Here is a 13005-nt window from a genome sequence, read left to right as displayed (position 1 = left end):
CCATAGGTTTGATTTGTTCCAGGCATGGAGGTCCTGTTTGATTTCCTGTTTCATGGGGGCATAGTTTCTTTTTCTCCATTGTTTTAAATCTTTAGGCACTCTGACGTTGAGATATCTGAAGCAACGTGGCTGCAACCGCAGCCCTGACATTTTTTGTAGTTCTCCCTGTTCCTCTAAAGGCATATTGAGGCAGATCGGTTCAGATTTGGAGTAGTTTATTCCCAACCCCACTGCTAAGTGGAAGTGTTTTAAACCCTCCAGCAATGATGGTATGGCTTCCTTGGGGTTGTTGAGAGTTATAAGAACATCATCAGCTAATAAGTTGATCAGGTGTGATCTACCCTGTATAGAAATACCTTTAAGCCTACAATTCGCCCCTAGATCATTTGCCAGCGCTTCGATGACCACATTAAACAGTATAGGGGAAAAAGGGCATCCCTGCCTTGTGCCTCTCTCTGGTCAGGGAGAACTGAACAGAATCTATGCCATTTACTCTCACTGCTGCATGGGATTCGGAATAGATTTGCGCAATATAATTCATAAAGCTTTGATGACTGTTGTTAATAACATGACACTCAAAATCAGGTGTCCAAGGTGGCTGCTTCACTCTGCCTATTAGTAGATACAGTCCTGAAATGTATAGGCTATGTTCAGAATAATATTTATTTCTTATGTTCCAGAGTCAGAAAATCACAGAGCTTTGTCATACGATGTGAGTGGAAGAACTCTAAATGTGAAATTTTAGGCTAGCTTGAGTTGGCAACATGAGCTAAACCAGCCTTCCCCAACCTTGTGCCTTCCAGATGTTATGGCCATCAGCTCCCATCAGCCACAGTCAGCATTGCCAAGGGTCAGAAATCCTGGGAGTTATAGCCCAAAACATCTGGAGGGCACCAGGTAGGTTAGGGAAGGCTGAGCTAAACCCACACCCTTGCTTTCAGCCAGCAAAACAATTAAGCTACAGAATGAGCTACAGACTGGTGATTGTTTACAATTGTCATTGTATAAATTCACTAGCATATCCAGTCCTGAATTGTAGTTCATTTTGATACAGCAAACTCACTTATTTGCTACACTACACTTTATATGTACACTTTTAACCTGGCAGGCAATTCCAGTTCCTCTAGAGAGCAGCATGTCCATCTCATGATTTAGTAACATGATCATCTCAGTTGTAATATGAAGTGGAATTGGAGCTCTCAGATTCATTGCACAAACACATAACTGTATTACTACACTTTGGGGAAAAAATGGATTGGAAGCAAAACATTCCACAGTGTAGACTATTTTGAGAAAAATTAAGTAATTCTGAATCATCAGAATATTTCCAGTTATATAGTTCTAATATCAAACACCAATCTGACTGATGTATGTTGGCAGGATCCAGGTTGCTATTTGAAGCATTGAAGCCCCATCCTTGACCACTAGAAATTTTGTACTGTCCTTGGATTTTAGAATGAGAAATGTACTTTTTAAAATATGAAATTTGAGCAAAATTAATCCCTTACTCATTACCATTTCTTTTGCTTGTTCAGCGCTTCTATAGAATTGCAGGACACAAGTAGACCTACCTGTCCTTTCAGATGTTTAGTGAAAAAGGATATGTGTTTTCGATTGTCCAAGTGATTCAAAGTCCAGGAAATCCAGTATTATGGATTATATCTACTGAACAAACTAAGTATATCACTACACATTTTGTACTCATACTTTAATGATTAATTAATTATGAGCAGACATAAGCACAAGTAATACATTTCCTAAACTACTATCTTGTATACAATTTTAAGTTGGTCAAAAGCTGTAAATAAAAGTACTACTCCACAAAGTACTCAGATTGGCATGCCTGCAAAGATATCTCCACACAGTTAAGCCAAACATCACACTGAAAGGCATGCAAATTCCTTAGGACAAAAGACATTATGGGGCACTTTTTTTTTATCCTTTTGTGAAAGTGAGTGGACGCTTTTTAAAACCATCCTTTGGAACAAGGGGATTCAAGTGTATAAAAGATGGAGCTCTCTGATCAGTGTTTTTGCGGCACTAAACACATGCATGCCACACACTGTGAATCCCAGGAAAGTGTAGCTGAGTCAGTTACGCATAATGTTTTTACTTGGAAGTGGGTCACTAAAAGCAGTATCCAACAGTGTCATTCTGCAAAGTCAGATAGTTCTAGCAGACCTCTGCCAAATCTTTCCGTTGTGCAGGTACTTGCACATTACACTTACGCAAAACTAAGTTTTGTTGGATTCTCCTCTTGCACATAGTTCAGAACCTATGCCATTTGAGCTAGTAGAATGACACAGTCGGATATTGCCCTATGATTATGGGCTCAAATCTCAAAAGTTCTTTTCTCGACACTTGATAACTCAATTGTATGTGAGGAGGCATAGGGTCCACCTACAGGAGTAGGCAACTTATGACCCACCAGCTATTTTGGCCTATAACTCTTATCAGCTCTAGCCAGAATAACCCATAGTGAGGGATGATGGGAGTTGTAGGCCAAAGCTTCTGGAGGGCCACAAGTTGCCCATCCCTGACCTACTGCTGCCTAGGAAGGTGTATGTAGCTCTGTATGTAGACAACTTCTGTATGTAGTCTTCCCTTGAAGATGGCTTAGAGTTGTCACATTGACCCCAGAATTGTGGTTTATGGTTTCTGGGTCCTTTCCTTGGGGACCATAAAATGCACAAATACACTGAGATCCAGATTCTAGGTATGTACATGCACACCAATGTACACACGGACAAGCTTCTGTTCATGCACGCTTTTTCCATTTACATGAAAAGACAGGAGGTCCATAGCCATGTCCCTTTCATTGAAATGAATGAGGAAGCTCTGTGTGTGCAAGAGAGTTAATGCATGAAAGAATGCTCAACTGGTAAACTGGGTCAGGGTGCCTCCCTGGGCCCTTAGTGGTGTGAAATCTACACCAGAAATGCTGCAAAAGCAAGCCTACGTCTGTTCCAAGGAAAGATCACACCTATAGCTCAATACATTATGCAAATTAAATAGCTTTGCACACTTGCTGAATTTGCAAGCATTCATTCCAGTTTTGCTATTCAGAGGGGAGAGACAAGAGAGCCAGCCAGGCACAGGATTGAAGTCTCCTGGAATTCTTGCCCAGCCCCCATTGGATCCTGACATTTCAACCTGCATTTTTAAGCTCGTCTTCCTATCACAAGGTCTAAAAACTTCCCTTTTGACACCAAAATGAACACAAAAGCTGATATCCTTAGAATTTTGCCTCAGAAATCCACACCAGCCCAGAGAATGCCCACAACTGTGAGCCCTTTTCAGGTGTTCTTTCTTCACATTATTATGATTACATAAGGTGGAGAGCAGGGCCCTGCTCATAGGCCCATCCCCCCCCCCCCCACGCACACACACACCTTGGCCGAAGGTCTGAAGAGAATAGCTGACTCTACATGCATAGACTCCTGCGTGACTTAGAAGCCAGATCAGAGGTTCCCTTGTCAGACATTCCCTCCCAATCCCAAAATGTGCGAGGGGCAGGGATACAACAGATGGATGGGGGCCAACGAGCAAGGCCCCCCCACGGAATTGTAACACCCGAAAAGGGCTCTTCGTATTCCCCCTTTTCTTTAAATACTCTGTTCTCATGCCCAGCTGTAGAATGAAGATCTCCAGATGCTGTGTGCGTACACTAGATTCGCGTGTCCCCCTAATCAAAGAAGCCCGTCTAGCTACTCAAGTAGAATGGTAATATTTTATATTCAGGAAATGGGACTTGTCCTATGCTGCTGTTTCCATTAAAAATGGTAATCATATTGTAATGGCAATGGTAGCAGCAGTAAGTCAACAACGCATCAGCTTTTCCAACACACCGTGCTCTTTTCTGTCTTTTTACACCCATTCGGACTTCTTGGATCTCGAGCACCCAGCACTGCTGCAAACAGACTGAACATCAGAAGCCTTCCTCTCAAGAGTAGAATAATGAACTGAGGGCTTGTTGAAACTGGCAGATGAATGAGCTCTATGGTGGCATCCCTCCTGGGATTTAAAAGCCAAGACTCCTTTGAGAGAGCCTGGCTGCTGCTCATATCGTGACTTCTCGTACAAACTCTCTTGGTGCTCCCTTCCATACAAAGGTGCCCCCTTGCCATCCTGATTGGCAGCTGCAATACATAACTTATTACTGTTACTGTTGAGGTTAGAGCTTATCGCTTGCTGCTGAGTCAACATAGGTTGAAAAGAGTTGACCTTATCTTTGCCTTCCTTAACCTCACAGCCAAGCAAATAGTTGCCACAGTCATCAGCAATGGCGTTACTCCCACGACTGAGAAAATCTTTGTTTGGCTCGTCGCATCGGTGCAGGCCAGGACTGCATTTCTCCTCAGCCGTGAACCTTTCCAACAGGAGCTTATTTCTGCGATTTCTTACAGCATTGGTTCGGAAGGCAAAGACAAGGTCAACGAGGCTAAGGAGAAAGGAGAAGCCACTGAGTCCCCAGATGAAAAGCATCATGATGGATTTTTCAGTGGGCCTGGAGATGTAGCAGTCAACAAAACTTGTACAAGGGAACTGGTTACAGGAGAAACGTCTCGGAACAAAGAATCCAAAGAGATAATAATGGCCAGCTCCAAAACCAGCCTCTATCAATATTCTCAGAAGAAGGTGAACTGTATATGCCCCTGAAAAATCAGGAATATCCATTTCACTTGCCCTGCAAGTGATTCTGCTCCTTGATGCACCTTTGGAGGATTTCTTTGTAGCTTTCTGGACTGCTGAAGGTTTGATCTCCTTGTATCGACGATAAGGAGAGGAGTACACCTTCACAACCTGCCTGACAGCATTGTGCAATACACAGACACCAAATACAGCGTAAGGGAGGAGAACAGACACAGTCTGAATGAGCCAGAACCGAAAATGGGACACTGGAGAAAAAATGTCATAGCACACATTGGAGCATCCTGGTTGTAAGGTGTTGCAGATGAAGCGTTCCTGCTCATCTTGGTAGAGAGGGTATGCTGCTAAAAATATCACCATCAATCTCAGCAGGATCACAAGCGTTAACCAAATCTTCCCTGGAAAGGAAGAACAAGGGTGGAGCCGTCATCAGGAAAAGGAATAATATCATACCATAAGCACCCTGCGTAGTTACAAAAATGGTTGGTCACTAACGTTTAGCAGGAGCTGTATTTTAATCCAAGGTCTCGTGAGCCATCAGCATCCACTTCCCTTGCTGACTTGCTCATGCAGCAGCCATGCAGCACACAGCCCTTGGCTATGTGAACAGCAATAGAATGCTTTGGTAGAGTTTGTCCCTTACATGCTTCAATAGATTGTTCCCCTTTCCTGAGTTTTGTCCTGCCTATGGGAACAAATAATTGAGATGCATAATAAGAGGAGTGTGCTCACACAGGCCTGTTGCTGTTCACACTGGGTAGGGGGATGCTGAAGTGACTTCTCTTGTGTCTTGGCTCACGTAGGAAAGAGTGGCTTTATTTATTTATTTCATTTATACCCCTCCCTCTCTACCAGAAAATGGTGCTCAAGGAAGCTAATAACAATAAAAGCCAAACACTAAGATAAAACATAATTAAAACAATCATAAAACAAATATATTTTTTTAAAAATTAAAAACTCAACTCTAAAAGAATAAGAAGAGTGCCCAACCCAACAGATCAGCTTACATGTTCAAGAGACTGCTTGAATAAAAATATCTTTCCCTGCCAGCAGATTGACTGCAGAGAGGGAGCTAATCTAGTTTTCTTCGGCAGGGAGTTCTAAAACCTGGGAGCAGCCATCAAGAAAGCTGTCTCTTGTGACCCCATCAAATGTGCCACTGATAGTGGCAGGACTAGTGAGGCTGTTAAGTGTTGTATCAACTTTCAGTTTCATAGCAGAATTGAAATCCGAGCTCTACACGAGGGGCGTTTCCTTTCCCACTTTTCTGCTACATAACCTCTAGGTGGACCTGTGCTATAGCAGAATAGCTCAAATACCCAAGGAGAAACAGCACTTTGAGAAATAATACCCCATTTTCCCCATTCTAAAAAAAATGGGAAAGCGCTCTGAAAATAACAGAAGCAGAACTGGAGGATCATGACATCATCTGAAGAGCCTGTAAATAACTGTCAGTAAGGACTCACAAGTGCACATTGATTGATTGATTGATTGATTGATCCATCCATCCATCCATCCATCCATCGCCCATCTGGCTGGTCACCCAGCCACTCTGAGCGATGTACCATAATAAAAACAATTTAAAACAATAAAATTCTACATTTAAAAACATCGTATTTCTAAAAATACCCTAACCTACCCCAAATGCCTGCCTGAACAACCACGTTTTTAATGCATAGCGGAAGCTCATTAAAGAGGGGGCATGGCGGAGTTCCCTAGGGAGCAAGTTCCACAGAGTGGGGGCCGCTACAGAGAAGGCCCTCTTCCTCGTCCTCACCAGTCTAGCTGTCCTGGCTGATGGGACGGAGAGAAGGCCATCCGAGGCTGATCTTGTTAAGCCTTGTGTAGAACAAATGCCTCATGTAGAAAAGCTCCAAAAGAAGGGTCCTGTAGGGAACTTGAGATATGGGGTTATTCTGTGGTCCAGATGAGCATCCTTTGAGGGCTGCTAGTTGCCTATCCTTAAATGCATTAATGCACCCAATTCATTAGTGACACTGCATAGAATAATGATAACAGTTGTGACATGTGGCGGTCTGGCATTCATAGGCTGATTGAGAGTGGGTGAGCAGTATGCCTTTTGGCAGACAATAGTCTAAATGCTATTTCAGTCCATTCCATCTCTGTAATTCCATACTGGGCATATACACATTCAATCTATACAGGAGGAAAATGCTGCCTGTACCAATTTGAAATACACCTGAAAGACGGAGTACAAAATTAACTATTGACACACCCTTGCTTCTCTTGCTCCCATAGGCACATGCCCCAAAGCTTATGTGATGGAAATAGGTGCAATTGTTTATCACAATTGCAAGAGAGAAGTGCCACATAACATTAGCAAAGCAAGCAATAGAGCAAAGCAAGTAATATCCTTTGACTGGTCAACCAGCAAAGTGCTTTAAGGGAATTTGGAAATCTTAAGCTTCAAAAACATTCACTTTCCAGTTACCAAAAAAAAACATAATTGTGCATCGAAACACTTTAATTTGTGTCACAGTACTATTTACAATTCTGTACATATGGACAAAGTTGTTAGATGCAATACCAAAATAAGAACTTTATCTCCTTCATAAGAACATTTAGATATTCAGGGTGCAATCCTATGCATATTTAGACAGCAAAAAGTCCTATAATCCCAGTATGCCCCAGCCAACAACGGAGCCCTCAATTGCATCCTTAATGTTGCAGTGTATGGAGCAGTGGAGGCTAGTGACTCCAGTTTCGGTGGGGCTGTGAATCCATTCTGGGTTTCGGTCAGAACCAAGCAAAATTCTAAAGGAGCTATCCAAGGTACTGGACCCTATCCCCAAAATAGGTTCAGAACCTTGGCTAGCTCCTTTAGAGGTCTGGCTGAAGCCCAGAATGGATTCACAACCCCACCAAAATCAGAGCCACCAGCCTCCCCTAATGTGCAGTACTCCTGTTTAGGATGCCAGCCAGCTGGCCATGCCCTCTGGCACTCTATTCCCTTCCCAATTTTCTATTTTCCCCTTTCCATCAGTCAGCCACTGTTCTGTGCTCATTGAGCAAGCTCAGTCCTTGCCTTATTGGAGGGCAGGGGGTGAGGATTTTTGGTAGTTCTACACATCTTCAGATCCCCCAAACTCTGCCAATACCATTTATGTGTGAATGGTGCCATTCTGGTTACATAAGGATCTACACCCAAGAATTAATTTGCTATTAGTATAAACGATTTGGGAGTTTTTCATAACATTTGAATGAATTTGAAAGAAGCAAGATATACGTACATACATGTACACACTTACACATGTGTACACACACACACACACACTAAGACTTGAAAGTTCTGCACAACCCTAAAAGAGATGGTCATCACGCTCAACTCTCCACCACTAAGGAGAAGAAGTGGATTGGAGATAGGGAGAAGGTTTTGTTATGTGCTCTTGGTATTACTCTAGTTCTTAACCATCTTGGTTTGCTACTTTGGGAGTCCCATTTACTGGGACAAGGCAGTGATATATACATAATATATACATATACATATGTATATATGTATATGTATACACACACACACACACACACACGAAGGTAATCTCTAAATTCTTAATAGGTACAGAAATTATAGAGCTCTCTCACCATCTCTGGCATGGAGATTACTAATATTCCCAAACCCCTGAGCCTTATTTTTATGCATTCATTCTATGTATAGATAATTTCATTCCTCCTCATTCTGGCCAGCTTTTCAATATTTTTCCCAATGTTTTTTGCGCTCTTGGTTTAGATTGCCGTGGTTTTTGAAAAAGCTCAATTTCTTCTTATGCCTTCAGTAAGTGGGAATTCCAGCAACCAAGTTCAAACATGGAGTGCCGGGATCCGCTTTGCTTTTTAATAATTGCTCTCAGCTACAATGTAGCATGCACACGCACGTGCGCGCGCGCACACACACACACACACACACACACACAGAATAAAAATAAGGCTCATAGGTTTGGGAACATTAGTAATCTCCACTCTAGAGATGGTGAGTGAGCTCTATGATTCCTTAATCTATTAAGAGTTTAGAGAGTACCTTCTTTAGTACACTGCTTTACCCCAGGTTGCTCCATTCAGTGAAACATCCACAGTAACTACTCTCACAGAGCTGGATTTGACAGACAAGGATTGAATTAGTAATGTTTTTGGACCAATACAAAAATTAGGGTGAAATCTAGCCCAAGGGATAAGCACATCTCAGAATCCCGACCTTAGATAGGAAAGATCAAGCTCAAATTTAAATGATTTAAATAATTTAAAAATGCATTTTTAAAGTGTACTGGATGAGCAAACATTTTAAAGAACATACAACTAGGCTCAGCAAATGAAACTTAACATTTTCATCTGTAACTTGCACTGTTCATGTTCAAGCTTGAGTTACAGTAACATATCTGGCATAATACATTCATATCCTTATATTTGCTATCTTCTTCATATGTACTACATTAAACAACTGATGGAATAGCCACACACAAAAATCATCCTTTAAACGATAGCCAAACTTCAGTATCAGTCACCTTGTTAATTTACAAGAAAACAGTCTTAAAGCAGTGGATGTTGGAAACAGCCAAAACTATTAGGACACAGTTTCCTGGAAAGAAGCCAGTTCTGAATAACAATTAAGATGCATATTTCTAGATACTCACCTATGATTGTTACATTGTAGCTGAGAGCAATTATTAAAAAGCCAAGTGAATCCCAACATTCCATGTTTGAACTTGCTAGCAGGAATCCCCACTTACTGAAGGCATAAGAAGAAACTGAGCATTTTGAAAATCACGGCAATCTAAACAGAGAGTGCAAAAAAATTGGGAAAATATTGAAAAGCTGGCCAGGAGGAGTAATAAAATACAGGTACACAACTCGGCAGAGAGGAAAGAGGCTTCCTTTGGAAGCAAAATGAAATGCAAGAGCTTCACAACCCTTTTCATTGCTTTCACCGCTCTTCCCAGACAACTGCAAGAAGACAAAAGGCATCAGGAATGATCTCTGCCATTGTTGGCTATTCTTACCCTCCCAGGGCATTCCAGCCTCCTGAAATTGCTGGGATAGTTCAGTGGTGAAAGAGAAATTGAGCAGTAGAAGAAATAATAGAAGCAGCTTTGTTTTCCTGAGTGATAAAAATGGATAACTGAGGAAGGGGATACAGAAACACCAAGTGCCATGTCTTCCAGCAGCATTTTCTCCACAACAGTCCAATCTGTAAAGCTCCTTGAAATGGATGGTCAGTTCCCAGAAGCTAGTTGCACTCTTAGCATCACCAAGAAACAGAACTCAGTGTTATCGCCATATGTTCTTCTTTCCTCTCTCCTGAGTAAGTGAATTGCTGCTGTTCTTCAGTTTGGGTCAAAGTAAAGCACTGAACTTGGGGAAGCAAAATCCGCCCATCAACTCCAACACTGGGTGGCCCAGCTTTTAAGAACAGGAATGCTGCAGAAGCGGGGTGGTCCTTACACTATATGAGACGTTCCTTTTCCACAGTCCACTACCATATTGACATGGGGGTAGGGGCAGTTCCCCCCTGCAGGAGTGGAGGACCCTTTAGATGGTCCACCCTTGGAAACTTATGGAATCCAAGGGATACCTGATTGCTCTGGGGAAATTTCTGGTAGATTGAGCTGGTGATTCTGTCAAGGCTCTAGTCTCACTGTGGACTAGCAAGATGGGTCATCAATGCAATTGCTCCTTGGTGTCCTCTCCAGTCTAGGAGATTCCTCATTGTGCCTTGAATTCTGGGGAGCTGCAGGCAATGCAATAGGCTGGACGACGGCTAGGGTGCAAACGGTGAAAGACTCAAGAGTGAGGACGCTAGAGCCCATCATACTAAGAACAGGCCTCAGCCGGCCTTAGACTGCACTGAGCACCTTCCCAGCTTCTAGCCACCAGACTAGTTTCTTCTTGTTGGAGGATGTTTGGGAGTTTGTCTTAAAGCAACAGTAACATGTATTGCATCTCTCTCCTTTAAGAATTTGTGCAGCAAGTTGTCTTCGAGCAATCACTGTTCATCTGTGTGGCTCAGGGCTTAATGACATTTTACCATTGGCTGGCTGTGTCCCTCAGCATACACCAAGTCTCTCAGAAGCTGTCATGGCTCACGATACTGAGCAGGGACAAACCCCAGGCATTGACTTCTGGTGAACTTGGCTTCTGGTGGTTGTGGTAACAGGATACGTTGCAGTGTAAGTAACAGGATAAGTTGCAGTTGCCTCTGCCTGATGGGCTTGGAGCTCAGATGCTACTCATGTTTAGAATCTGCTGTTTGCTCTGTGTTTGTTGAGGTTGCTGTCAGGGTTGGATCTGAGCCCATAGAGTCCCAAAGCAGCTCTGATTCTGAGGAGGAGAGACAACTCATGGGGGAGGAACTCTTTCAGACTTCAGAGGCACAGCTGGAGGGGGAGCCCCCCCTTCTGACATCCCTGGGAGCGACAGTGAACCAGGCGTGGAAAGGGAGGGACAACCTGAACTTTTAGTCAGGCGCAGGCACAAACGAGAGATCACAGGGGCCGAGCTTCGGCACTCAGCCCGATTGGCTCGACGTCAACAGCTATGCCCAGAAGCATCACAGGAGAGGGGGAGATCTTCCCCTCCCACCCCTTAAGTTCAGAGAATTGCCACATTTTTCCCAAACGGAGATCAACTGACGTCCTAACCCTTAGAAACCCCTAGATGGCTGTTCCTTTGTAGTTCCTCTGAATCTCAGGCAATTCTGTATGCCTCATTAGGATAAATGGAATTAAAGCCTTGGAAAGCAGCCCTTTTGTCTGAGTGTTGATTCTGGCTATTGGAGTATTCAGTAGGCAACAGGGGCACCTTGACATTTGCTTGGTTAGCCATTAAGTTAGGTTGAAACACAGGTAGACATTCTATTGCACCTCTACCCGTGTTTCAACATGATATGGCTGTAGCTCTGGACATGGATCTATTATCCCTGCAGGCCCCTGAGGTCTCCAATGCATACTGGATCACACACCTTGACGACCAGCAGAGGCTTTGCTGTCTGGTCACAGTGTTCTTTCTGCTGCTCTTGTAGCTGCCAGTCGAAAATGTGCTTCTGGGGGAACCTTGGATTGAACGACTGTATGTGTGGACTGTATGTTGCTCTCAGTACACATCCCATCACTGACTGTGCTAGGAAGTGCTCCAGGCCAGTCAGAGGTATGTTTCATAGTTCCTGATGCAGCAGCTTTCTGGAGCACTGATTTGAATCATTCTTTCAGCCATTACATTTGCCTGAGAACAACTTAGGCTGGAATGAGCAAGCTTTAACCCTTGTGAAGTGTGCCATTTCTCTGCTTGCAAATGGGACATGGTCACTTGCCATCTCTTGTGGGCTGGCTTGCCTGCCAAATACTGCTTTCATTTTATAGTTGTTATGGTCTTTTCATCCCACTATAGCTCGACACACCAAAGAGTGGCAACTCCATGCCTGTGACATTTTGCTCCAAATACTGGTGGGGCCCATGGAAGAAGCAGATCAGTTCTATGAGGATCTGCGGCACCTACTGGATAGGATGCCAAAAAAAGATGTTATTTTCATTACAGGAGACTGGAATGCTAAGGTGGGTAGTCAAACGACACCTGGAATTACAGGCAAGCATGGTCTGGGAGAACAAAATGAAGCAGAACATAGGCTGATAGAATTTTGCCAAGACAACTCACTGCACATAACAAACACCCTCTTCCAACAACCTAAGAGATGACTTTATATATGGACTTCACCAGACAGTCAACACCGAAATCAGATTGACTACATCCTTTGTAGCCAAAGGTGGCAGATATCTATGCAGTCGGTAAAAACAAGACCTGGAGCTGATTGTAGTTCAGTTCACGAACTTCTTATTGCACAATTTAGAATCAGACTAAAGAGAATAGGGAAGACCCACAGATCAGTTAGATATGAGCTCACTAATATTCCTAATGAATATGATGTGGAGGTGAAGAATAGATTTAAGGAACTAGATTTAGTAGATAGGGTCCCGGAAGAACTATGGACAGAAGTTCACAACATTGTTCAGGAGGCGGCAACAAAAAACGTCCCAAAGAAAAAGAAAACCAAGAAGGCAAGATGGCTGTCTGCTGAGACACTGGAAGTAGCCCAAGAAAGAAGGAAAGCAAAAGGCAACAGTGATAGGGGGAGATATGCCCAATTAAATGCAAAATTCCAGAGGTTAGCCAGAAGAGATAAGGATTTATTTTTAAACAAGCAATGCGCGGAAGAGGAAGAAGATAATAGAATAGGAAGGACAAGAGACCTCTTCCAGAAAATTAGAAACATCGGAGGTAAATTCCAGGCAAAAATGGGTATGATCAAAAACAAAGATGGCAAGGACCTAACAGAAGCAGAAGAGATCAAGAAAA

At 43.1% G+C, this 13005-nt stretch overlaps 1 protein-coding gene across 1 annotated transcript; it reads right to left on the bottom strand.

Moving 5' to 3' along the window:
• Positions 1-1697: 1697 nt before the first annotated feature.
• LOC146345133 (gap junction delta-4 protein-like) lies at positions 1698-9437 on the bottom strand. The gene is made up of 2 exons (XM_084859226.1): positions 9294-9437; positions 1698-5048 (listed from the first exon to the last, which is right to left on the bottom strand). The coding sequence occupies exons 1-2, from the start codon at positions 9355-9357 to the stop codon at positions 3868-3870; spliced, it is 1245 nt and encodes a 414-aa protein (XP_084715352.1). The 5' UTR covers positions 9358-9437; the 3' UTR covers positions 1698-3867.
• Between the last annotated feature and the right edge of the window lie 3568 nt (positions 9438-13005).

This window comes from Heloderma suspectum, chromosome 5 (assembly GCF_057233095.1).
Source record: "Heloderma suspectum isolate Gila_16-S chromosome 5, 16-S_ref, whole genome shotgun sequence".
NCBI lineage: Eukaryota > Metazoa > Chordata > Lepidosauria > Squamata > Helodermatidae > Heloderma > Heloderma suspectum.
The sequence above is the reverse complement of the archived record's forward strand: the minus strand, read 5'-3'. Positions and strand labels throughout refer to the sequence as shown.

Excerpts from the sequence above, each read along its gene's own strand:
- LOC146345133 (XM_084859226.1), bottom strand. The coding sequence starts at position 9,357 with ATGGAATGTTGGGATTCACTTGGCTTTTTAATAATTGCTCTCAGCTAC. Across the intron at positions 5,049-9,293 it reads CTACAATGTAACAATCATAG|GGAAGATTTGGTTAACGCTT; the intron begins GTGAGTATCTAG and ends CTTCCTTTCCAG.